The sequence below is a fragment of the Corvus hawaiiensis genome, chromosome Z (assembly GCF_020740725.1).
Source record: "Corvus hawaiiensis isolate bCorHaw1 chromosome Z, bCorHaw1.pri.cur, whole genome shotgun sequence".
NCBI classification, from domain to species: Eukaryota; Metazoa; Chordata; class Aves; order Passeriformes; family Corvidae; genus Corvus; species Corvus hawaiiensis.
In genome coordinates, this window is record NC_063255.1 from 15,717,637 (window position 1) to 15,743,237 (window position 25,601).

General features: G+C 53.8%; 2 protein-coding genes across 5 annotated transcripts; both read left to right on the forward strand.

Moving 5' to 3' along the window:
* Positions 1-49: 49 nt before the first annotated feature.
* On the forward strand, positions 50-7,562 carry STOML2 (stomatin like 2). Its single transcript, XM_048291747.1, has 10 exons — positions 50-152; positions 1,890-2,042; positions 2,321-2,420; positions 3,415-3,473; positions 3,728-3,829; positions 4,458-4,592; positions 5,705-5,849; positions 6,179-6,258; positions 6,460-6,588; positions 7,293-7,562. The coding sequence occupies exons 1-10, from the start codon at positions 102-104 to the stop codon at positions 7,422-7,424; spliced, it is 1,086 nt and encodes a 361-aa protein (XP_048147704.1). The 5' UTR covers positions 50-101; the 3' UTR covers positions 7,425-7,562.
* Positions 7,563-8,159: 597 nt separating this feature from the next.
* On the forward strand, positions 8,160-25,130 carry PIGO (phosphatidylinositol glycan anchor biosynthesis class O). Of its 4 annotated transcripts, XM_048291730.1 has the most exons (12): positions 8,179-8,282; positions 8,699-9,192; positions 11,063-11,206; positions 12,289-12,412; positions 13,387-13,546; positions 14,705-14,878; positions 16,725-18,294; positions 18,797-19,000; positions 19,271-19,473; positions 20,260-20,330; positions 20,929-21,045; positions 21,252-25,130. In XM_048291730.1, the coding sequence occupies exons 2-12, from the start codon at positions 8,700-8,702 to the stop codon at positions 21,343-21,345; spliced, it is 3,354 nt and encodes a 1,117-aa protein (XP_048147687.1). In that variant the 5' UTR covers positions 8,179-8,282; position 8,699; the 3' UTR covers positions 21,346-25,130. The 4 variants fall into 4 exon arrangements, with proteins under 4 accessions (XP_048147683.1, XP_048147687.1, XP_048147682.1 ...); XM_048291726.1 differs by having other exon boundaries at positions 8,160-8,242; positions 20,929-25,130; XM_048291725.1 differs by having other exon boundaries at positions 20,929-25,130.
* Positions 25,131-25,601: the final 471 nt, after the last annotated feature.

A 25,601-nucleotide genomic window follows, 5' to 3' on the forward strand; every position in this document is an offset into this window, starting at 1 on the left:
GGGACCTATCCGGGTGGCACACCCGGAAGCAGCGCGGCTGCAGGGGCCTTCCGGGCGTGAGGGAGCGGCGGCGGCGCCGAGCGGGACGGGCGGAGGGGGCGATGCTGTCGCGGGCGGGGATCCGGGCCCGGCCCGGCCTCGGGCTGCTGCAGGTGCGGGGAATCCAGCGGGGAGGGGAGGGAACGGGGAGAGCTCAGGGGGTGCCCACGTGGGGGAGGTCCGGGGTAGCGGGTGCTGGAGGGCCCGGGAGAAGGGGGCTGGGCTGGGGGCACCGGGATAAGGGGGATGGTGTTGGGGGCCTGGGAGGTGCTGGGGGGGGACTGGGCAGGGATGGGGTCAAGGGGTGTGGGGGGGAGGCAGAGGGTGGACAGGCGGGGGGGGTCGGAGGTGGGGGTTCAGTGGGGTGGGGGTTTCGCGGGTCCGAGGAAGAGGTGAGGGGGACTGGGGCAGGGATGGGGGTACGGGACGGGGGTTAGAGGGGGCTGTGGACAAATGGGTGTCGGGGAATTGAGGAGATTGGGGGTATTTGTGGTGTTGGGGCTCCGGGAAGGTGCTGGGGTGGTGGTGAGGAGCTGAGCAGGAATAGGGCTATGGGGACACGGCGGGTGAAAAGGATAAATGGGTATGGGGGGACTGAGGGGGAGTCGGTGTGGTGGTGTTTGAGGTCCGGTGAAGGGCTGGCGGTGTGGGGGCTCGGTGGGGGAGAGCTGGGCAGGGATGGGGGAAGGGGTGCGGCGGAGTGTGCAGTGGACAGACGGGTATGGGGGATTGAGCAGGGCAGTGGGGGGCAGTGGGATAGTGTTGGGGGTCTGGGGAGAGCCGGACAGGGATAGAGGGGAAGGGCAGGGCAGTGGTGTAGAGGACAAGACAGGTATAGGGAGACTAAAAGGGCGGTCAGTGGGGAGTGTTCGGGGCTGGGGAAGGGCTGGGGTGGAGCAGGGGGATGGACAAGGATAGAGAGAAAGGAGGTGAGGGGGTTGGTACGGCGGACAAGTGGGCATGGGGGCAACTGAGGAGGTGGGGGTTCAGTGGGATGGTGGTGTTGAGGGTTTGGGGAACACTGTGTATGCGGAGGAGCTGGACAGAGACCGAAGTGTGAGGAGGAGAGGTGCAGAGAACAAGTGGGAGTATGAGGGGGACTGAGAGGGAGGGGCCAGTGGGGGGGTGTTGGGGGTCTGGGGAAGTGCTGGGGTGGTGGTGGTGACCTGGGCAGGGATTGGGGTACAGTGGGGTTGCAGAGGAGGCTGTGGATGAATGGGTATGGAGAGGGCCAGTGGGGGGTGACTGAGCATGGGGTGGTGAGGTGGATTGTTGTAGGAGAGTTGGATGCGTGGAGCTGTAGAGGTGTGAGCTGGGTTGGGATGTGGGAAGGTCGAGGGAAGCTGTGTGAATGAGAGTCTGTGGGGAGAAGGGTGGGGGAATGCCTGGACAAAACAGGTCTTTGTAGGGAGCCCAGGAGGCAGCCAGAGCTGCGGAGGGACAGGTTGTTAAAAAGGGGTGGCCTGGGACTGAGGTGAGTGAGAGAGCTGGGGGGAGTGGGCCTGAGCAGGTTATAGGGACTGAGCGGAGCAGAAAAGACCCACATGCACATGCGTCATTGCCCTTAACAGTGGTAGGGAGGCTTTGTTCCCCCTCCAGGGTAGATGTAAGAGGAGCAGAGATGTGCAGAAAGCTCTCACATGGGAGTGAGCCCCCCTACACCAGTGGAGAAGACTGTCCCTGGGGCCCAGGCCTCATCCCTATGGGAACACCCTTACAGCGTGGGCTTGTTTGGGGCACTGTTTCCTGCCCTGGTCTCTGGGTTGTGAGCCCAGATGGGGTAACAGGTGTGGAGCTGGGCTCTGAGGTGCCAGCAGCTGGCCTCAAACCTGTTCCATCTCCTCTCCCAGCACTCCCAGCAGCTGAAGCGTGCGGCACGGCTGGCCCCAGCTCCATGCCGCTGGAACTCCGGGCTGCCCGTGAACATCGGAGTGCTCTTTGTGCCGCAGCAGGAGGCCTGGGTGGTGGAGAGGATGGGCAAGTTCCACCGAATCCTCGAGCCTGTAAGGAGCAGCTTTTCTCCCCTTCTGGATTCAGCAGGTTCCTAAAGCTGGAGCGAGGCGCGTCCTTTGCACGAGGATCCGAGGGGTGGTGGGCTTAGTTTCCCAGGCTGAAATCCTTTTGGCTGCCTGTGGATTAATTTTTCTTGGTGGGGTGTTTAAAGCACTGAGTAACCAAAATGCCCTGTGTGTAAAACGTGTTTGCAGTGTGTGGCATGTGCTTTTGTTGCACAACTCTGTCTAGTCTGGCTATCAGCCATCTAATCCTACCCTTTTCCCAGGGTTTGAACTTTCTCATCCCTCTCCTGGATCGGATTCGTTACGTCCAAAGTCTCAAAGAAATCGTCATTAATGTCCCAGAGCAGTCAGCTGTCACACTGGGTGAGGAACAGCTTCTGTGTCCTGCCCCCTTCCTTCCTCTGCATCTGGGGTGAGCAAGGGACAATGTGGGAATGAGTGGAATTGTCCCAAGCTCCTGCACTCAGCTCTGTCCCTTGGTACCCAGGCTTGGCCATAAAATCACAGGATCACTGAATGGTTTGGGTTAGAAAGGACCTTAAAGTTCATCTTGTTCCAACCCCTTACCATGGGTAGGGACACTTTCCACTAGGCTGGGTTGCTCACAGCCCCATCCAGCGTGACCTTGAACACTTCCAGGGATGGGGCAGCCACAGCTTCTCTGGGCAACCTGTTCCAGTGCATCACCACCCTCACAGGAAAGAATTTCTTCCTAACATCTACTCTAAGCCTGCCCTCCATCAGCTTAAGGCCATTCCCCCTTGTCCTGTCCCTCCATGCCCGTTTGAAAAGTCCCTCTTAGCTCTCTTTAGGTACTGGAAGGCTGGTGCTGTGAGTGGGCGCACCTCAGGAAGTGAAGTCCCATGTGGTCTCTCTGGGCTGCAGCTCCCCCTTCTTGCTGAGTTGAATGCACCTGGCCAGAAATACATTTTTGACGTGCTTTCCTTTATTGAACCACAAAAGAAATTTCTGTTTCTGTAAAAAAACATTTTAGAACAGGTTAATGGATGTAATGTTAATTGACAGCTCTGTTACAGTTTTAGTTATAAGTGGTTTGTTTTAGTTTTTTCCTCCTTAAGTCTTTATTTATGAGAGCCACAGTGTGAAATGCTTGATTTTCTATCTGGAAAGTTGGGACCTGTTGTGTACTGAAACATCACAGTGTTTTCTAGGGAACGTAAGATCCTTTTTATGAAGCCTTTAGATAAGAAGATCTATTTCAGCCAATCCTTCTCTGTGCCATGCTGCTATGCCAGCACGGAAGGGGATGACCTGCCCAGCTGTGCTCTGGAAGAGGGGGTTTCCATGTTTTGTTTTTATTGCTTCAGTAAACGGGGCTGTTGTTCTTTCCCAACAGATAATGTCACCTTGCAGATCGATGGTGTGCTCTACTTGCGGGTTATGGACCCCTACAAGGTACAATCCCTGCCCCTTGGGCAGCTTTTCCTGGCTCTGCCCACTCCCTGCTCCCCAAAATGTGTGCTCCAGCCTCTGTGCTGTGCCCAGCAGGTGGGCTGGATACTCTGACTCCTCCCAAGGCTCCAGACTCCACGTTTTCAGCAGGAGTGTCTGGCAGGTTTCTTGCTTTAGTGCTGTGTTTGTCTCTTCTGCCTTGTTCAGGGTCCCTCTTGGCACCCCTATCCACTCTGTTTTGTGCTTCTGCTCTTCAGGCCAGCTATGGGGTGGAAGATCCTGAGTATGCAGTGACCCAGCTGGCCCAGACCACCATGAGATCTGAACTTGGCAAACTCTCCCTTGACAGAGTCTTTCGGGTGAGCTGGAGAGGTGAATCATGGAGCTGCCAGTGTCTCTCAAAACCCCAGGACAGCCTGCATGGCCAGGCTGATGTGCTTAACAACAAAATGCCCTTTGCTTAGAGGACTTACGGCTTCTGTTTCAGTTGACCTATTGGTGAATCCTTGGAGATGGGTCTTGTTTCGGTTGTTTTTGTAACAGGAGCTATTTTTTGCCCTGCCCTGGGTTATTTGGAAGGGGTGATGGGTGGCATGTGCCCAGACCCAGCTGGTGCAGCCATGTTTCTCTTAAGTCACTGACTCTTTGCTCAGCCCCAGTGATGAGTATCCCTGACCTGGGTGATGGGGTGCTGTAATCCTTGTAACTGCATTTGCTGGGAAGAAACTGGAATTGTTGACATTCTGTTGTATCCAGATGTATGCCAGATGTTGTATCCCAGCAGCTTCAGTGTGGGGCACTGCCCTCCCTAGGAGGTGGTGACCCCTTCAAGAGCTGCAGGAAGCACCTGGCCCTGCCTGAAACCTGTGGAGATGGGTTTTTCTGGCAGACCTTGGCCTGTGAGGGAGGTGTCTGTTTTCCTCCTGACACCTCTCTTGTGCTCAGCACCTCTTCTCTGCTCTCTGCTGTTTCTTTTATACCTCCCAGGAGCGGGAGTCCCTCAACGCCAGCATCGTGGATGCCATCAACCAGGCTTCAGACTGCTGGGGCATCCGGTGTCTGCGCTATGAGATAAAGGACATCCACGTGCCCCCACGCGTGAAGGAATCCATGCAGATGCAGGTGAGGCTCTCTGGGAGGGAGGTCTGGAACAAGAGGGAAGCCTCCTCTTCCTCACTGCATCACAGAGTCACAGAATCAGTGAGGTTGGAAAAGACTTCAGATCAAGTCCAACCTATGACCAAACAGTACCTTGTCAACCAGACCATAGCACCAAAGTGCCATCTCCAGTCTTTGCTTAAAAACCTCCATGAACAGCGTCTCTAGCACCTCTCTGGTAGCCTGTTCCAATGTCTAATCACCCTTTCTGAGAATAAATTCTTCCTAATATCCAACCTAAACCTCCCGTGGTGTTACTTAAGACTATGTCCTGTCATCCTGTTGCTGATTGCCTGGGAGCAGCCCCCATGTGACTACAACCTCCTTTCAGGTAATTGTAGAGAGTGATAAGGTCACCCAAGTCTCCTCTTGTAAACAACCCAGCTCTCGCAAGGGCTCCTCATCAGTCTTGCGCTCCAGATCCTTCCCCAGCTCCACTGCCCTTCTCTGGATGCTCCAGCACCTCAAATATCCCTCTTGAATTGAGGTGCCCAGAACTTGACACAGGACTTGAGGCATGACCTCACCAGTGCTGAGTACAAGGGGAGGATCACTTCCCTCATCCTGCTGGCCACACTATTGTTGATACAGGCTATGGTTCATTATTGTTATCTGTGCAGAGTGGGCAGCACCCACCCCTTACCTCAGGAGGGCACTTTGGCTGGAGACATAAAGCTACTGAATAAATATATCCTGTCATAATTTTTGTGGTGATGACCCCTGCCTGCTACATACACACCATGCCAGCTCCCTTTAAAATCCCTACTGGGCTCTGTGGGGAAGCAAATCCCAGAGCTGAAGGTCTCCCCTTGAGGAAAGCTGGACACCAGATCTCTGGGCTGGAAGGGGAGGAGGGGAAAGCAGCTGTCCATGTAGGTGTGGACAGGGCTGGGAAGGGCTGCATGACGTGAGGAGCAGAACCAGCCCTTGCCAGGACCACACAGTGTTCTGTAGCTGCATTCTCATGCTTTGTAAGCCATGCTTCCCCCAGCAGGACAGAGGAGCATGTCCTTGCCCCACAAATGGGATTTCCCCAGCACAGCCATGGCAGGCTGGTGTCTGAGCTGTGCTTGCAGGTGGAGGCAGAGCGACGGAAGCGGGCAACAGTGCTGGAGTCAGAGGGGACGAGGGAGTCAGCTATCAACGTGGCTGAAGGCCAGAAGCAGGCCCAGATCTTGGCATCAGAAGCTGAGAAGGCTGAACAAATCAACAAAGCTGCTGGTAATGCCTTGGGCTAGAACATGTGGGCATCTGTAGCCCTTTGGACTGAGAGATGGTGCTGCTGGGGAGAGACTGCATCACTGTGGGCCAGGCTTCCTCAGCCACTCTGATCCTTCCCTGCTGGGGCCTCAGGCTGAGCACCAGCTCATGTTGCTGCCCCGCCCCAGCCGCCAGCAGCAGCAGGAGGCATGTGCCAGTGTTGCTGTTGGGGAAGAGACAGCCATGCATGCATGAAATTGTCCTGATTCGCTCCCTGAAGTGGTCGGGATTCAGTCCTTGTAAGTGCTTTGTCGTGATTCTGATGTGCTCCCTGCTGTGGTTTGTTGTAGGAGAAGCCAATGCCATGCTGGTCAAGGCTAGGGCCAAGGCAGAGGCAATTCAGCTCCTGGCAGCTGCTCTGGCACAGCAGGTGAGTGATGGCTGCTTGGACCAGCCACTGCTTTGGTGCTGGCACTGGGGGAGGTGAAACCATGGGCGAGGTGGCACCTGGCTTTCTCCTGGACACTCCCTGGCACCTTCAGCAGCAGCAGGGAGTGAAGATCTTTGGTGGGCTGGGGATACAGGCAGGGATGAGCTGTTGGTGGCATGTGACCTGTCTCTCTGTTCCCAGCACGGCAATGCTGCTGCCTCCCTGTCGGTGGCAGAGCAGTACGTGAACGCTTTCTCCAAGATTGCCAAAGACTCCAACACTGTCCTGCTGCCCGCCAACACCGGCGATGTCACCAACATGGTCGCACAGGTCAGTGTAGTCCCCTGTGTCCTGGGCTGCATCCAGAGCCCCGTGGGCAGCAGGGGAGGGAGGGGATTCTGCCCCTCTGCTCTGCTCTGCTGAGACCCACCTGGAGCACTGCATCCAGCTCTGGGGTCCCAGCACAGGAGGGACAGGGACCTGCTGGAGCAAGCCCAGAGGAGGACGCCAAGATGATTGGAGGGATAGAATGCCTCTCCTACAGGAAAAGGCTGAGAGAATTGGGGTTGTTCAGCCTGCAGAACAGAAGGCTCTAGAGAGACATTGTAGTGCCTTCCAGTACCTAAAAGGGGCTTACAAGGAAGATGGAGAGACTTTACAAGGGCATGTAATGATAGGATGAGAAGGAATGGCTTTAAACTGAAGAGTAGGTTAAGATTAGGTATCAGAAAGAAATCCTTTCCTGTGAGGGTGGCGAGGCACTAGAACAGGTTGCCCAGAGAAGCTGTGGATGCCCCATCCCTGGAAGTGTTCAAGGCCAGGTTGAATGGGGCTGTGAGCAGCCTGGTCCGGTGCGGGATGTCCCTGCCCATGGCACGGGGGTTAGAAAAAGAGGATCTTTAAGGTCCCTTCTAACCCAAGCCATTCTTGCTCTCACCCAAGTGAGTCTTGCTCTGAGGAGGTGAAGAGGGCCCCATACTGGGGCCTGGCCCTGTCCTCTCCTCCGCTCCCTGTGACTGTCTCATTCCTTCCAGGCCCTGGGGATCTACACCACACTGACCAAGCCACAAGCTGTGAAGACCCAAGATGGGATGCCCCAAACCCATGAGGACTCCCAATCTCCTGCCGTGGAGGTGCTGAAGGCAGAACAGGGCAGCTCCAGCTAACAGGGCTGGAAGGATCCCACACCCTCTCCTGAGGCCTGCCGGCAGTCCTGTTCTGCTGTGGGCAGTCGCTCTTCTTCCCTTAGTCCCTATTTTATATTGGATTTAAATCATGTAATAAATGGTAACAGTGCTGCTGCAGCATGTTCCCTCGTGCTTGGGTGCCTGACCCCAGCATTCCATGCTGAAGGGGGACCATCCCTCCTCAGCAGGCTCCTGCTGGGATCTCCCATCGACATGCAGTCACATGCACGAGTGGCAAATTAGATACTCTGAAAAAATTCTTCCTGTGAGGCTGGTGAGCCACTGGCACAGGTTGCCCTGGGAAGTTGTGGGGCTCTGAGCAACCTGGTCGAGTGGAAAGTGTCCCTGCCCACAGCAGGGTGTATGGAACTAGATGATCTTCAAGGTGCCTTTCCAACCCGAACCATTCTATGATTCTTTGAATTTGGGGACCCCACTCCTAGGAAGGATGCCTTGCCCAGCACATCACGTCTCTAGGAATGTGAGCTCCTGTCATCATCCCCTTCTCTGTTATCTCCCAGAAGTTGTCCCTACAGTGCATGACTGTGCGTTCTCTACAGCAGGCTCCTCACAGTGCGCACCACAGGGCGAGGAGCGCCTCTGTCGATTAATTAATTAATAGATTAATTAAAACAACACCCTCGCCGTTAAGAGTGTGCCTCGGTGAAGGGAGGTGCGCGGGGACCTCCCGGCCGCCAGAGGGCGCCGCCGCCCCGCGCTGCTCCCCGCGGTGCCGCTCTAGCGTGGTCGGCGCCACGCGCGGCGCTTCCGGGGGCGAGGGGCGCCCGGAGCCGCAGGTGGGACAGAACGGGAGCGGAGCCCCGGGGAGAAAAAAGGGTCTGTGAGGGCCGGAGGGGAGTCTGGGGCTCGGGGGACACAAGGGTGGCGCAGGCGTGAGGTGGCGGACCGGGAGTCGGGGGTGCAGGGGCGGGGCTGGGGGTGGGTGAAGGGGAATGGGGGTGTCGGGAAGGGGATGGGGGTGCGGGAGAAGGGCTGTCGGTGCCGAAAAGGCTCTGGGCAGCGCTGGGCAGTCGGGAGGGAGCAGGGCTCGGCTTACGCTCAGGAGGGGAGGCAAGGAGGTGCGTGGGGCAGTTGCGAGGACGCAGAGTGGGACCAAGGCAGATCAGGCTGGTGGGGGCTGCTGCGGGACAGGTGCGTGTGCGAGGTGTTGGGCCGGGGGTGGGTGCTGGTAGGGAGTGGTACCGGTCCAGGTAGAGCCGCGGGGGGTTGAGCCTGCCTGTCCTTCCCTCCAGGATGCAGCGGTGGCCAGTGGTGCTCTTCTTGGCCTGGGTTTGCTTTCTCTTTTTTGCTGGTATCGGGCTCTTCATGAGCGGCTTCCTGCTCAGCCGGATCGAGCTTGCCAGCAGCAGTTCCTGTGCAGACCCACTCGTGCCTCCACCTTGGGAGAGGCAGAGCCTCCCGCCGGGCTCCTGCTGGGCACCGCAACGCTTTTCCAAGGCCGTGCTCATCATCATCGATGCCCTCCATTTTGAGTTCGCCCGCTTTGACCCCGCCAAGACCAGCCCACTGCCCTACGAGAACAAGCTGAGTGTCCTGCACCAGCTGGCCACCTCCCAGCCCCGCCATGCCCGGCTCTACCGCTTCCGAGCTGATCCCCCCACGGCCACCATGCAGCGCATCAAGGGCCTCACCACTGGCTCGCTGCCCACCTTCATCGATGTGGGCAGCAACTTTGCCTCCTACGCCATCCAGGAGGACAACCTGCTGGCACAGCTGGTGCAGAACGGTGGGTTCCTGGCTTTAACCTCAGGCAGGGGAGTTTCAGGCTAGATATGAAAAAAAAAATTTTCACAGGCATAGGAGTAGGTTGCCCAGGGAGATGGTGGAGTCACCATCCCTGGAGGTGCTTAAGAGGCTTCCAGATTTCATGCTGGGTGATGTGGTTTAGTGGTTTAGGGTTTATAGTGGTAAGTGGATGATTGGATTGGATAATTTTGAAGGTCTCTTTCAACCTTGGTGATTCTGTGACAGGGGCTATTCAGCCTGGAGAATAGAAGGTTGTGTGGAGACCTCGTAGCAGCCTTCCAGTACCTGAACGGGGGCCTACAGAGAAGCCAGAAAGGGATTCTTCATCAGGAACTGTAGTGATAGAATGAGGAGTAATGGGTACTAATTGTCAGAGGAGAAATTTAGATTAGATATTAAGAAGAAATTCTTTACTATGAGGGTGGTGAGACACTGAAACAGCATCCCCAGGGAGGTTGTGGATGCCATCCCTGGCAGTGTTTAAGGCCAGGTTGAACGGGGCTCTGAGAAACCTGGTCCAGTGCAGGATCCCTTCTAACCTCTTAACGTTCTATGATTCTGTGACTCTGTGTGGGCAGGGCAGCATGCAAACCTCTGCTCAGTTTAACCTGTGTTCAAAACCTTGATTCCTTTCTCCCTGGGAAGGGCACTGCTTACAACAGCTCCACCCTGTGAGCTAATTGTTTTGTCCTGCTTAGTGACAGTTACCTAAGGCAGAGTTGTCATGCAGGCAGGGTGTCTCCAGCTTGTGCTTCGAGTGAGAAGTAGCTGTGACTATGGCTTCATCATCATCATCTTCAAAGATGACGAGAAAGCAGGTGAAAGTGGCTGCACTGGTGGTGCTTGTCCCAAGGTCACCCCCAGGAATGCCTGCAGGAAGCCAAGGGCATTCGGTCATGCCGTGTGAGGCGCATGATGGGGGAGGAGCCAGGTGTGCCAGGTGGTGGCAGGTGTGCCATGGGGGTGTCCCTCAGGCAGCCAGCCTGCCTGGACAGCTACCTGCACCTGTGAGGCAGTGACCTCATCCCATTTTCATTGTAGTTTGGTGCTGCTGGGGGGTGCTTAGTGCAGCTGTAAAGGTCTTGTTATGGTGGGATAATGGAGTAGAGGGAACAGGACAGACCACAGTGGGTTGTTACCCAGAGAGACTTCCTCCCAAGGCTCAGACTGGACTAAGGCAACATGACTTTGTGTGAGCAAGGTGGGCAAATGCAGTAGATCATCTGAGGCAAAATGCAGCAGTAGATCCAGTGCCAGAGCAGCAGCCTTAGAGGAAAGGGTTCCTGCTCCCAAGCTGAAGAGGCCCTGTGGAAACACAGCTGGCTGATGGCAGGCAGAACAAGCAGAGCAAGGGCGGAGGGAAGCATCAGTGCTTTTTTGCCTTCTCTTTTCCACATCTGAAACACCATCACCATTGTGTTTAAAAGCCAGAGCTCAGGACTCGTGTCTTCTACTCTATCACCTGCTGCCTTGCATTTTGCAGTGGGGTCACAGGCCTCTGGTGAGGGTTTGTCTGGTTTGTGCTGCACCCCCTGCAGCCACCTGTGTTGTGGTGGCCCAAGAGTCTGCAGGGTGACATGACAGGTCAGTGATAAGTTGTGAGGTTGTGCAGGTGGATTTGGACAGGGGGAGCACTCAAGGGCTTAAAGACAGGGCTGGTCCCTCCCTGTATTCAAAGTCATTTGCAGTCAGATGGTCGTTTTAATTTTAGGTCAGTTTTGAGTGTGGGTTGGAGAGGAGCCATTGCTCCAGACCCTGACCTTGGTCTGCCCAGGCTCTTGGGATTGTTGTGGTAACAGCACGACTCAGGAGGTCTCCATCTCTCATTGGTTCCTTTCTGTCTGGCTCAGGAAGGCGAGTGGTCTTCATGGGTGATGACACATGGGAAGGACTCTTCCCAAAGAAGTTTTTCCGCTCGTATTTCTTCCCTTCTTTTAACGTAAAGGATCTTCACACTGTGGATGATGGGATCCTGCAGCATCTCTATCCAACTGGTAAGCAGCTCTTTCACCAGGGCATGGATAAACATTGGCCTAATGTGGGAGTTCAACTGCAAATTTGAGGTAGGGCTGAAGGCTTTTTTTCTGTTGCAGAGCAGCACTGGCCAGTTACATGCTGCTGCCCAAGGATTACAGTGCTCTAGCTGGATTTCCACGGATAAGCCACTTCTTGGAGTCCGCGGACCATTTCTGTAGATACCTTTCCTCTGTCTGGGACAGAGTTTAGGTTGTTGGGATCAGGTTAGACTTCTACCTCTGTCTTGCAAAATACCCTGGCAGGCTGGAGACAGAGGAGCAGCTTAACTTTGACATGTGGCTGCCCAGGCAGGCACACAGTGCTCTGGGAAAAACACAAGTTAGGAGGCTGAGACACAGCACTGCTCTGAGCAAAGCATTGGTGCTTCCTAGTCATGGGAAGAAGATGAAGCATGAGATTGTTTGAGAATTTTAGGTGATTTCCACCTCCCTGAGGTACTGGGACTAAGGGAAATGTTCTTTCATTTTTCTGTATGTGAATCTAAGCGTGCCTTGTGTGAGAGCTGCAGTTCATAATTTAACTTCAAATACGTTGGTTTTCATGTGTCAAAGCCCTGAAGCAGTGGGGAGAGGCCAGAGTAACTTCCTAACTAGAGACTGTGTTGGTGTGTCATGCCCTTGTCCTGGATGGGATGCACAGGGGCACATTGATGGGTCCAACCTAAAATATCTTCAGGGAAAGATGGGAGTTCTGGGTTCTCCTTTTTCTGAGCATACCTTTGTTTTAGCTCGGTTTGTGGCAGTTTTGAGGTAAGTTCAGGATGACTTGGGTGACATTGTACTGTTCCCTTCCTGAGGAGTGGTGAGAAAAAACTAGGGATGCTTGCTAGGCTTTGAGATCCCTGTGCCATTACACCCAGGAACCCGTGGCCAAGAGTGCGCCTCACTTAAAACCTGCATTGATTTCCTTAGGAGCTGGCAGTGACAGTGGCAGGAAGGGAAGAAACAGTAGTGTCCAGGGGCAACTAGGAAGTTCTGGAAGGAAGATCCAGGCTTAGAATTCCAGCCTGGTGTGTGATAAGTTTGCTTTTGTTCTACAGTGGACAGTGGTGAATGGGATGTGCTGATTGCTCACTTCCTTGGCGTCGACCACTGTGGGCACAAACATGGACCTGACCATCCCGAGATGGCAAAGAAGCTCACCCAGATGAATGAGATGCTCAGGTGATTAGGGTGGGGTTGCTAGCTGGCCTCTTACTTCAGCCGGACTGCTGGGATCTTCCTGGGGAACTTAGAGACACTGAGGGCAACATGGGATGCTTTACTGAGCCTGTTAACATGGAAAACAGCTTTGGCCAGCTGGAACCCCAGCTATAGGCAGTGTTGCTCGCAGAGATGCGTGTTGAGAGGTTTGGTTTCAGAGGTAAGGCTGCCTTCAGGTCTCAGAGCCTTGGTTCTCTACCAAGCCATGAGACGATAGTGCAGCTGGAATACAACTGAGCCTCACTCTTTCCATCTTTAACATGGAGATTGTCCCACTAAGGTCTGGCTAACGTTTGAGAAGCAGATGGAGGACCCTGGCTAGGGAATGAATACTGCATTTACCACACAGACCCATGAGTTGCACCTTTGAGCCAGAGGGCAGGATGGGATCCAGAAATTTCAGTCATGCAGATCTGTATCAGCCCAAAATGCTGCAGCTTTTGATTCTTAGGAGTGCTCTAAGTTTTGCTGCTAGAAGGAGTTGGTAACTTGCCCTGCTGTATCTGAGAGCACAGTCTATATTGTGTCATGCTTACAGCATCCTTCAGGGACTAATCCCTCCTTTTTTCGTTTGAAGTGGGAGATGGCTCACACAACATGATACATGACCCAAATAGAGGCAGCCTAAAATTTGGTTATTGTCAGGAGCATTTCTTCTGAATTGTGTTTTGTCAAGACCCCTGAAGGCACTGTTCAGTGGGGACCCAAGCAAGATCAGTCCACTCTGTCTTAGGACTCTGGATTTTCAGTTTGGCTTTAAATCACCAATTTAAAACACCCTGGTCCCTAGCTTGTTACAGTTCTGCATCAGCATTTAGTTTTGCTCACACCTTTTTGTGGGCTTCACCTCTGTGGTGCAGGCAGATGTCCCCTCCCACCTAGGCTAGTTGAGCCCTTGTCCAGGGAGAAGTTGACCTTCCTTATCTCGATGACAGGTCCTTGGTGGATCATGTGGGGAATGACACTCTTCTTCTGGTGGCTGGGGACCATGGCATGACAGAAACTGGAGACCATGGTGGCGACAGTGAGAAGGAAGTCAATGCAGCACTGTTTGTGTACAGCAGGACACCCCTGTTTGGCAGTGGCCCTCCAGAGGTGAGAAGCTGACTCTTAGCTATCACTGCCTGAGGTGGTATCCAGGCTGAAAACTACATCCTGGGATTACAGAGAGTGACAGGGATTGTTTAGACTGGGAGGGATGATCAGTCTGTTGTAGAATCATAGAATGAGCTGAGTTGGAAGGGATCCATTAGGATCATCAAGTCCGACTCCTGGCCCTGCACAGGCCACCCCAAGGGTCACGCTATATTCCTGAGAGCATTGTCCAAACACTTCTTGAACTCTGTCAGGCGGGTGCAGTGACCACTGCCCTGGGGAGCCTGTTCAGTGCCCAACCATCCTCTGTGTGAAGAACCTTTTCCTACTATCCAGCCTAAATCTCTCCTGACACAATTTCAAGCCATTCCTTCAGGTCCTGTCACTGGTCACCACAGAGAAGAGATCAGTGCCTGACCCTCTTCTTCCCCTTGTTAGGATGTTGAAGGCCACACTGAGGCCCTCAGTCTCCTCCAGGCTGAACAGACCGAGTGACCTCAGGCACTCCTCACACAGCTTCCCCTCCAGACGCTTCATCAACCTCCTGGTTGTCATTTGGACGGTCCCTAATAGCTTAATGTCTTTCTTATATTGTGGCACCCAAAATTGCCCCCAGCACTTGAGGAGAGGCTGCCTCAGCACAGAGCAGAGCGGGACAATCCCCTCCCTTGCCCAGCTGGCGATGCTGTGCCTGATGCCCCCAGGACAGGGTTGGCCCTCCTGGTTGCCAGGGCATTGCTGACTCACAGTCACTTGCCATCAGCCAGGACCTCCAGGTCCCTTTCTGTGGCACTGCTTTCCAGCCTTTTCACCTTGAGTGAGAGGAATGGGGAGTTTGTCACCATGTCCTGAGAGAACAGTGGAAGGGCTGACACAGGATGTGGAGGACTGAAGTGTTTGGAACTCACGTTCAGGCCACTACGGCTGTGAGGGGTGCTTGTGTGGGGCCAGATGTGCTGTTAGACAGCACCTTTCCCATCAACCTGCAGTTCCCAGCAGGCATGTTTCCCGTCACAGGACCCTTGGGGGGAGCAGAGCTGTGCTTCTGCCTGGATTCACCTTTGGATGGGGATGTCTTCCCCACTGTCCTTTCACATGAGTGAAAAGCTGCGTTGCTGTGTTCTCTCTGAATTTCTGATTCCTCCCCTGTCTCTGCAGGAGCCTGAGACCATTCCCCAAGTGAACCTGGTGCCCACTATGGCCTTGCTGCTGGGTGTGCCCATCCCCTACAGTAACATTGGGGAGGTGATGGCCGAGCTGTTCTCTGGGGATGGTGACACTGTGTCTGCAGCTTTGCAGCAGCTCTCGGTCTATCACATCAATGCCAAGCAGGTATGGGCTGTGGTAGGCCTCCTATTGAACTAGAGAGGAGAAGGAATGGGTTTTTAACTGCAATCCTCTTCTGTTAGGTGGAGGTGGGGTGATGACATGCTGTTATCTTCATGGGGAACTTATTTTGAAGCATTACATCCTTGCAGTGTTTGCTCCAGTAAAAGACAGCCTCATTTTCCCCAAAGAGAAATGAGAGCCACCTGTTTAGTGCTATGGTGTGAAAAATACTGTCTGGGAAGGTGGAGGAGGGTTGGATGTAGATGGTCAGAAGTGGATTAGGTAATAGAGGACACTGGTTCCTCAAGTCTGAAGATGACCAGAGGCAAGTCTCATGATTGGAGATTTGAGAGTAAAAGTGGAGGTTTTGATCCTGCTTCAGTTTTGAAGGAGAAACAGTGTTAACAAAAGGCTACTCTAGATTAGTGAAAGAAGGAAAACAGTAGTGAAGGACTAAATAAAAGAAATAACTATGTAACAGGTAATACTAAAGTAGGATACTGAAAGAGCAATTTGTACAAAGTGCAACAAAGTGCAACAGGAGCCCAGCAGCAGAATGACAAAATTTAAATGAGAGTCTCTCCATGAGCTATAAAAGAAGCCTAGGCAATGTAGCAGGCTAAGTGAGAGCCTCTATGAGTGATGTGAGGGCCATCTGTTGTGGCTCTGGTCATGCTACAGAACCAGATTTGCCACAAGCATTGCAAGGCATGTATCTCAGCTAAGGGCCAGTTTGCCTTTGAGGGACTCTGCATTGCTGGCAGCACAGGAATAACTCCTCCAGTGTCCAACCAGCTCCTTGGAGTGCCAGTTGGACAGCACTGGTGCAAGCCAGTGAGGAGCTGGAGAGAATCACTGCTGATGGGAAGACAGAAATACTCAGCTCTGTATTCACAGAGCAGCAGAGTCCAGTGACATTTAAAGATCATACGTGATGTTAGTGTGCAGTAATCACTGAGGATATCAATCATCATCTGTTAGGAATTAGTGTTATCCAGTCGTACCTCTTTAAATATTTGCATTCATTGTTTGGGGAGGTTTCTGGCTTGATAACAGTGGTGTTGAAGAAGCTGTGGCATTCCACGGGGGCCCATGAGAGAGCCAGTGGATGTGTTTGCCATCCATGGGCAGAGCCAGACTGATTCTGACTGTGCTCTGAGGCAAATGGAAGGTGTGTGAAGTTACGGGTGCATTTCAGGACTGGAGCAGATCTACCCTGCTAAGCAGATGGATGTATGTGCAGGTGCTCTGCCCTGCTAATGCCCCTGTAGGACTTCTTTTATGACTTTAGGATTGTAGCTGCCTCTGTTAATGTCCTCTTGAAGCAGAAAGCAAAAAGAATGACCTTTCCTTAACCTATGGTGCACTCTATTAATGTGCTAGTATTGAATAAAGGGAAGCAGCTTGGTTTGACCCACTGTGAGCTTTTTAATTTGATGTTTTTCCTCAGACAAAACTATAAACTCAAAATGGGGTGCAGATTAACAAGTCATTAATAGAAATGACTTGGACTTCTGGAGGACATTTGCCTTATTGCTGCCAAAGACTCTATAAAAGCCCGTACTGATGCACAGCATTACCAGAGGTGTAGCTGCAGGAATCACTGTGACTGTCAGGATGGATGGATCACTTGAAAGGGATGTCACTTGGCCAGAGGGATTGAATTTTCTGATGGGGACATCCTGGATTTGTGTGACCAGCCCTGGGTGATGTGGCTGGGGACAGGTCTGCCCTAGCACGGCTTGGTAGATTGGGGTTGTTTCCATTCTGAAAGGGCAGTGTAAAGTAGTGAATCCCATTCCCAGTGTTCCCTGTGCTGCTGTCTGATCCCTTGTCCCCTCTCCTGCAGGTGAATCGCTTCCTGCAGTCCTACTCGCTGGTGGCTCAGGACCTGCCAGCAGAGCAGCTCCAGCACCTGCAGGAGCTCTTCTCCAGTGCTGTGGAGGAGCACACACAGCTGCTGGCCCAGGTGCAGGGGACGACAGCGGTGCCTGCAGAGCTGGAATCCAGGCTGGGAAGCCTCATCGGTCGCTTCCAGCGCTACTTACGGGAGGCACGGGCTGTGTGCACCCAGTCCTGGGCCCGCTTCCACCCCCTGCGTATGGTGGGGGGCTGCATTCTTATTGCCTCCTCCTGCTTGCTCTGCTACATGGTGTCAGAGCTTGCCACGTCCTCGCACTCTTTCTGTCGCAGCTGCCTCCTGTACCCGCTGCCCTGGGTCCTTGTGGGGGCTCTGCTTGGGCTGGCCCACGTTTTCACCCAGAAGGGGCTGGATCTGCTCCTGGTGTCGTCATGGGCAGCCGCTGCTTCTCAGCTGGGTTTTTTCTGGCACTGGTGGGGCCAGCATCCCAAGAGAGCCCGTTTGGCAGGCAGTCAGCCGCCCTTGGCCAGCAGTGGCCTGAGGCAGAGGCTGCGAGCATGGCTGGGGCTGGCCTTCCCCATGGGCATTCTGTTCTTCCGCTGCGGAGCTATGTTTTCTGACAGCTTTGTTGTGGCTGAGGCACGGGTGGCCCCGTTCCTGCTGGCCTCGCTGGTGATGTTGTTAGTAGGGAAGCTCCACTGGGATGGTCGCCTGACTGTGCCAGAAAGTCCCAAGCAGCAGCTCCTTGGCTTTTCTTCTTACCGGAGAGAGATCTGGTACCTGCTGTGCCTCGTGGCCATGCTCCTGGTCTGTGTGCGCCTCTCCAGTTTCTTCCACCAGTGCCGTGAAGAAATTCCTCAGTGCCGGCCCTCTGTTTTCCTCTCCCCGCTTGCCAGCCTGAGAAACACACGGGCCAAGAACCTCTTCTACCTCCTGTGTGTGGCCTTGCTGGCTGGGCTAGTGTACGCAGTGCAGAGCTGGCTGAGGCACTATGGCAACCTGAACAGCTCGGACCCCCTCGTGCTCTTCGTGCGCTGGGGTTTCCCACTGGTGGTCCTCTGCATTGCCTGCTACTGGGCTGTTGCCTCCAGTGCTGATGACTCTCTTGGCAAACTGCAGGAGCTGGTGCAGGTGGCAGTCGTTGTCTTTCCCCGGGCTGTCTATGGACTAGCATCTGTGGGACTGCTGCTCCTGCTGTGCAATCCCATGACAGTGTTTGCAAAGGACACACGGGAGTTGGCAGGATCCATCGTCACTCCCTACCTGGGGGTTCCCAGCTCCGAAGTCGACTTCCGCCATGTCATCCCTCAGATCTACAAGAGGATGCAGGAGTCTCAGAGGAGCCGGCTGGAGCGGGGTAGCTGCAGGGCCACTGTTGCAGCATATGGGCTGGGCAGCGTGTACTCAGCAGCCCTGGTCATAGCCCTCACCCTCCTGGGCTTCCTCTTGATGCTTCTGCACAGTGAGCGGCTGAGCTTCGCCTTCCTGCTCCTCTTTGTGGAGGCCTTCGTGCTGCTGCACATCCACACATGTGCCAGAGGCCTTGCTGGAGATGCTGGTGAGTCCGGGCTCAATAGAGCAACCACTGGATGTGTGATCTGGGCCTCACCTGCAGTGACCTTGCCGTAATTCCAGTGGGAGGAGCAGGGTCCAGTTTCTAGTCTTGGGAAATACCGATGCACTGATCCTCAGGATACTCTTAGCTTTTTTAGAGCTGCTTAAATGCTCTAGATTTGAATGTGTTGTGGGTGGAGGAGGAGTGTCTTGGGTCAAGGAAAGGAGCTCTACACCTACCTCTTCTGCCCAGGGTATGAATAGTCACCAAACCTCTCAGGTGCTGACAGAGTCCAGTGGCGGGGCTACTGGCACCAGCAGAGGGGATGCCAGCTCCTTGCTGTATCTGTGGGGGGAGCTGGACTGTTTCCTCTATCTTAAAAGAGCCAACATGGAAGGGAAACCTGGAAAAAAAGGTCAGTAGGCTTTTTTGGACCATGGATCTGTCTTGTTCCTTCATGCTGATATCCCCACCCCCTGCCTCTGCTTTTGTCTTTATCTCTCAGAGCCATTTTCAGTGCCCTGGTATGCAGTCATCTCCTGGCTCCTTGCTGCTTCCCAGTTCTTCTATTCCACAGGCCACCAGCCCATCTTCCCAGCCATCCACTGGAATGCAGCCTTTGTTGGCTTCCACCTTGACCACAGCACGAACCTCCTGCCTGCTGTCCTGGTGGGCGCCAACACCTTCGCCTCCCATATCCTCTTTGCAGGTAAATCAAGTTCTTCCTGGGCTGTGGAGCCTGAGCAGACACAGCTCACTGCAGCGCCTTGTCTGGGACTCTGCAGCTGAGCATGAGGTGCTAAAGGCTCCAGCACCAGCTGAGCAGCAGCATCCTCACTGTTCCCCTTGTGGCACCACAGCAGCCTGCCCTGGAGCTGAGGTGTATGCTTCCTGCACATCCCGGGCCGGATGGCAGAGCCTAGACTCCTCCTCACCTCCTGGGCTCCAGTAACTTCATGTGCCTTTGTCCTTGAGGTAGTTGGCTGCCCGCTGCTCCTGCTGTGGCCCTTTGTGTGTGAGATGACCAACTCACAGAGGAAGAAGCCCAAGAAGGAGTCCCGGGAGGAGCTGCAGGAGGTGGAGGAGCGCATGATGGAGATGAGGCTGCGGGAGTCTCCAGAGAAGTTCTCCACGGCTCTGTTACGGCTGGGATTGAAGTACCTCTTTGTTCTTGGGGCACAGGTACGGGCAGAGGGAGGGTGCCTGTGGGAAAGGCTGTCTAGGAGGAAACTGGTGTGCTGTGAGAACTGTGGAGCACTCTGATGAGAGAAAGGGGTCAGCCAGGACACAGACAGGTGGGGGGGTGATGTGTCTGGTTGCAGGTGGAAGAGCAGGTCCCTTTTCAGCCATGCCACTTGCTGTGTGCTTTGGGAAGGGCTCCAGCATGGAAGCTGCCGTGCGGATTAGGACACTTTTCACACCCATATGCCCAGAGTGGTAATGTCTTGTTCAGGAGCTGCATGGTTGTGATCCTACTCCCTGTCTTCCTTACCATTCCTGTCTCACACCAGCTCTGGTTTTCGTATGTGCTGTGATGATATAGGGAGCTAAACACCAGAAACTTTAATCCTGTGAGAGAAGTGAATAGCTTTCTGGGATTTATCCCTTCAAATCATTCTCCCATGTGGTCTGACCAGAGACAGTGCAGGGGAAGGGGGCAAGCCCTGCAGCAGGAGAGCAGGAGTGGCCCTCTCAGTGAAATAGCAGGTCAGGTTAGCCACAGTGTGAGCCCTCCTCTGTGCTGCCCCAGCCTGGCCTCGGGAGGGCCTGCACATACCCCCAGCTGCTTGTGTTTCCTGACTTGAGGACATCATGGAACGGAGTCCTCTTTAGAATGCTCATTCCTGGTGCGTGCCATGCCAGCCTCTCAGGCATGTGCAGTTTAGTACCACCTTCAGATGTGAACCTAGTCCCCAGGAGGTCTCTCCAGAGTCACCTGTAACTTGTTTTTCCTGATCTTCCCTGCAGCTTCTGGCCTGTGTTTGTGCAGCTATGATCCTCAGGAGACACCTCATGGTCTGGAAGGTCTTTGCCCCAAAGTAAGTCCCAGGAGTTGCTCTGATGCTGGATTAGGACTTAAATCCCTGACATCTTGACTAGAGTTTACAGACAGTAATGTTGGAAGAGACCCTGTGATTGATCTTCTGACTCATTACCTAGTAGTGGTTGTAGGAATGTCCCTAACAAATTCCTGCTTGAAATTCAGAAGCTAGACTTAAGCTAGAGCCTAGAAGTTTCTCCTCATCTTAATTTCCAAGGACAAACAGAGCCCAACTGGAAGCTGAGAATATTGTAGGTCAGAGAGCCAAAGGTAAGGATACCAGACCAGGAGTGATAAACCCAGAAATGCTGAACCAGCAAACCTTTGAATTAGCTGGTGCGAGGGGTGGCCTCAGCCTCTGAGGGATTCAAAATCCCACCTGAATCAACAGGTCCTGAGCAGCCTTTGAACCAGAGGAGCGCTTGGCTTACAGGTTTTAGGCAGCAACTGCTGGGGAGTGAATGTAATTCAGGTTTTAGGATGTGAGATGGTACCAGCCTCTCATTGTCAGGAAAATCAGTCAGCTGGAGGGTAGCAGCCTGTCTTTGTAGTGATGCTGGCTGTTGTATCCTTAACTGCCTCTATTGTGCCTGCAGATTCCTCTTTGAGTCGCTGGGCTTCATGGTGAGCAGCATCTGCCTCTTGCTGGGGATCTCGCTGGTGATGCGTGTGGACTGTGCTGTCAGCACCTGGTTCAGCCAGCTTCGGCTCAGGTAGCCTTGGAGACGTGGGGAGCCTGACCTGCTCGTCGGCCCAGGCTGCGGCTGTCTCCTTGCCTCCCTCGGGTTGGGAGGGATACATGAGCCGCCAGCAACGAGTGCCTGCCACAGCAGTCAGGGATTATCCCCGGCTCCCTGCTCTGTGCTGAACAAAAGGACAGGAGCCAACTGTTCTTGCTCACGGGGATGGTGTTTCTCAGCAGGGGAGGAGGTCAGAGCTCTCACTGGGCCTTTGCTGGCAGCAGGTGGACTCTGCTGCAGGAGCCCAAGAGTGCTGAAGTGCTGCTCTGGTGAAACACCAGCGGGGTCTTGCTGCTACTTTCCTGACAACTGTTGCAAAGTGCAGCTGGTAGGCTTCAGTGGCCAGCAGGGTGTCACCTTGACTGTGCAAAGACAGTGACTCATGGAATGGGACCTGCTGTGGAGGGGAGAGGAGGTTGGAAGGGGAGGGAATGTCCCACGGCTACCACTTGTTTTCACGTGCTTGGTTTTCATGCAGGAATCACACTGTGCATGGTTCCATGCAGATGGTTCCTGGAGCCTTGGTGGCAGCTACTCCTCTGTAAAGTCAGTCAGTTGCTCTGTAGTGAGGCCTCTCTTGCCCTACACTCAATCCCATTTTCCTGGTTCTCCTCAGCCCTGTGAAGTGCAGTGGGGAGCACTCTGGGCTGCCTTGTACAGCAGGCTTAGCTTGGGGCAGTGGTAGCAGGGACAACTGTGTCCATGACCAAGAAACTCTCCACTTCTGTTCTCATCCCGTCAGGGTCCCTGTGGGCTGGGTGGTAGCAGCCAAGGCTCCTGATCTCTCCCTGAGTATGTGCTGCTGGATGCTGGCAGTTGACTGTGAACAGTTAAGATGCAGGAGGATGCAGTGACAGAACATGGACTCACCCATACTGGGCCTGGCCAGCAGGAAAGGGGAACCTGGAGTAGCTGTCCCAGCTGCAGGAGTAGCCTTGGTGTGAGCTCCAGCCTGGGAACAGCTACTTGAAAGCCTTGAGAAGGCACCAGTTCTTTTGGGAGATGGTTTAACTCACTGGTGCCTGTGTATGTGCTGGGTGCTATGGACCAGATGCAGTCAATCACATCCACGATCCCATGTTTGGTGCTTGTCTCCCTGTTGGCCTTGGCATTCTCTGTTAGACTTCATGCCACAAGTGAGCTATGCCAAACATGCCCTTGACTGCTCACTGTCAGGAGACATGGTGTTTCTTTCTTTATGGGCAGAAGTAGAGGATGGTGACCATGGTGCCTGGCCACATCCCAGCTCAGTTCCTCCTGCAGTTTCATTTGAGCTGGGATTCATTACTGCCCTGAACCACTGTGTAGCATTACTTGGTGCTATGAAACCTTTTGTCTCTTTCCTCTCTGGATAGAGCCAAGGACTGCTTGCCTGGGATTTCTGCAATCCCATTAATTTTTAACTCATGCACCGTGACTGCCCTTGTTGGAGTTCCTTACTGCAGACTGTTAGCATAACTCCAGGCTCTTCCTCTCCTCTGCCCTGCAGAATCCCAGGGAAAATGTCGTGTCACCTCTCTCATTATTTCATTTCTTGGCATTTTTCCCAAGTGCTCAGTTGCTCTGGCTCTTGAGGGCAAGTGGAATTTTGTATTTTACCCCTGCAAAATGCCTGCTCAGGTGATAGGATGCAATTCCAAGGAGACTAAAACTGTTCTAATATTAGGTTTTCATTGCCTGGCCTACTCTTGAGCTGCTGGCTGTGCTGTGCTACCTCAGCCTCTCATCTCCTCTGCTCTGTGGTCCTGCTCAGTTTCACCTGACACAACCAGGGACTGGTTTGTAGCTGGTATCACACCCTGGCCTGCCTCACTGCCTGGATGCATAACACCAGTGCTAGGATAAGGAAGGGGCAGCAGCAAACAGTGGGGGAAGCTGGAAGCTACAGGAATGCATCAGCCCACAAATAAAATGGGCTTACGCAGTCACACCCTTAAAAATAGGTTATTTGCTGAAAGCTAACTCTCTGATGGCCATAATGCTTCTGGAGGAATGAGGGGTGCATCGATACAGGGAGGAGGAAGGGGGTGGAGGTAGCAGATACCCAGTAAATTTTCATTAAATGTGATGTTAATCTGGATAACACACGTTGCTAAACCCTGAGGCTGGAGCTCAGATAGGTCTTGTTGTAACCTCATAACCTGGTCAGGAACTTTCTGCCTGACTGTATTTGTGCTGGCAGAAGTCCCTGTGGTCACTGATAGTGTAGGACTGACTCCTGACATCCCCACAGCTGCCATCCAGGCCCCTTGGCTTCCATCTCTGGGACTGGTTCCTCTTTCACTGGTCACTCCAGTGCAGCTGAGGCTTCCCATGCTCGCTGTTCATGGTTGGAGCACTCACAAGGGGCTTGGGCATCCTCTCCTCACCCCTCCATGTCACCCCTCTGTTGTGTGTGGGCTCAGGGTCCCAGGAGACCAGGGAGAGCAGAGGGAACAGCAGAGCTGTAGCGTCATCAAAGGACACACACTTATCTCGCCAGAGACTAAACAAAACTTGCAGTAGAAGAGCTGCAAGTACATTCTTGTCACTGCAGAGATGCCACGGAGTGCTGGCTGCTCGGACACGGCAGACTGGCTGCTACACCAAAGATTTCAGATTCATGAAGATGAGTTTTCCACGGGCTGGAGATGCTCTTGCTTCTTTTCACTGACTGTTTTAGCCTTTGTCAGCCTTCCTCAGCTGCCGTCAAGCTGATTGTTTGGCTGCCATTCTCCTGAGCATGCCGGGGATTAGAGAGTTAATTCCAGTCCAGGGCTTGGTGGCCTTGGAAGTAGATCATGCTGCTGATGCTAGAGCAGACAGGGCTGTTTGCTGATTTAAAACCCCAAGAGGGGATTGCCTCCTGGTCCAAACCAAGCCTCTTTGGGAAATCTGGTGTGCTGGGGAGTAGGTTTTTCCCCACATCCCTCCAGAGAGGTTGTTGTAGGGCCCCACTTGTCTCTCCTGGACAAGTTATTCCAAGTGGTTTATTTCTGGTCCCTGTGTCCCTCGTTGAGTGTGACAGTGGACAGAGTGCTCAGCTGAGCAGTTTCCATCCTGCACTCCACAATCTTTCTGCGCTTTGGGCTTAGCAAGTGTTGTGCATGTATTTTTTGGGGAGAGCCATTGGGAAACTTTCCTGGCTCATGCCCATGGTGTGTCCCATGGTCCTGGCACAGAACAAGAATTCAGTTGTGTCTCTTTTTTGCTGCCTAGAAAACAGTGACCAAAACCTGCAGCCACTGTGAAGGGTTGTGAGTGTTGAGAGCATCCCTCAGTTCTGGTCCATGGGGCTAACATTGATCCCAAGAGATGCCACTGTTTTGAGGAGCCCAGGGCTCGCTCTAGCTCTGTTCCCACAGCCATTCCTCTGTCCTATCTCTCTCTGGTTTCCCCTCAACTCTTCAGGCTGCTTTTTTATGCCAAGGCACAGTCCCAGTCTCGGTGTGCATGTCCCCCCTTCCCCTCAGGAAACAGCAGTGCCAGTGTGTGCGGAGCAGGGCTGGGGAGCGCTGCTCTCTCCCCCGAACCCTGACTCAGTGCACCACGTGGCTTGGAGCAAGATTGTTGTTTTATTTTTTATTAACCTCTGTGTGCCTCAGTCCCTCATATGGGGAAAAAAAAAAAGGGGATGGACCCAGTTGTGGAAAGCAACCTGGGAGCTCTGCATGCAGCATGGTGCTACACTTTCCTGGGTGTCTACATATCTGGCTGCCAACGCTTTCATTCACATCCAGCAGCTACACCTGGAAGGTGGAAGCAAAGCTCAAGTCTCTGCTGGCTAGCAGAGCCTTTTTACTTTCAAAGACTGCTCCAAAACAGGCAAGCTGGCAGTGCTGGTTCACCTGGCAGCCGTGGTCCTTGAGATTGGTGTCCTGCATCCAGCAGCGCTGGGTATGGCACGACTGACCCAGGAAGGCAGCCAGGGAGAGGTCACTCCGTTATTAAATTGTGTAATTAATTAATTAATCGGGAGTGGGGTGAGGTGTGAGTGGAAATTTGCTTTGCGAGGGTGGCACAGGGCTCTGGGTGGCTGTGAAAATGATGTCTGCAAATAAAACTGTGAGAGCCAAGGAGAGTTGTGTTGTCTCCTTCCATCTCTTTCCCCAGCCTGTCCGGGATTTCCTTCGTGGGGAACCCTCATCTACAACTTCCTCCTGAGGGGAAGTGGAGGGTTAGGCACTGATCTCTTCTCTGTGGAAACCACTGACAGGACCCGAGGAAATGGTCTGAACCTGTGTCAGGGGAGGTTTAGGTTGAACTGGGGTCCAGGACTCTGGAGGTTCAGGAAAAGGCTCTTCTTCAAGAGAGTGGTTGGGCACTGGAACAGGCTCCCCAGGTTAGGGGTCACAGCCACAAGCCTGCCGGAGTTCACGAAGCGTTTGGACAGCGCACGTGGTGTGATTCTTGTGGGGTCCTGCACAGAGCCCAGAGCTGGCGATCTGATCTGTCCCTTCCAACTCGGGATATTCTGTAACTGGTTCTGTGACCGCTGGCTTCGCCTTGCGACGAGGTTTGTCCCTCCGCGGCCGCCCCCTTCCCGGCGC

Excerpts from the sequence above, each read along its gene's own strand:
- STOML2 (XM_048291747.1), top strand. The coding sequence starts at position 102 with ATGCTGTCGCGGGCGGGGATCCGGGCCCGGCCCGGCCTCGGGCTGCTG. Across the intron at positions 153-1,889 it reads CCGGCCTCGGGCTGCTGCAG|CACTCCCAGCAGCTGAAGCG; the intron begins GTGCGGGGAATC and ends CTCCTCTCCCAG. Across the intron at positions 5,850-6,178 it reads ACAAATCAACAAAGCTGCTG|GAGAAGCCAATGCCATGCTG; the intron begins GTAATGCCTTGG and ends GGTTTGTTGTAG.
- PIGO (XM_048291730.1), top strand. The coding sequence starts at position 8,700 with ATGCAGCGGTGGCCAGTGGTGCTCTTCTTGGCCTGGGTTTGCTTTCTC. Across the intron at positions 18,295-18,796 it reads AGGCCTTGCTGGAGATGCTG|AGCCATTTTCAGTGCCCTGG; the intron begins GTGAGTCCGGGC and ends TTTATCTCTCAG. Across the intron at positions 20,331-20,928 it reads TGGAAGGTCTTTGCCCCAAA|ATTCCTCTTTGAGTCGCTGG; the intron begins GTAAGTCCCAGG and ends TTGTGCCTGCAG.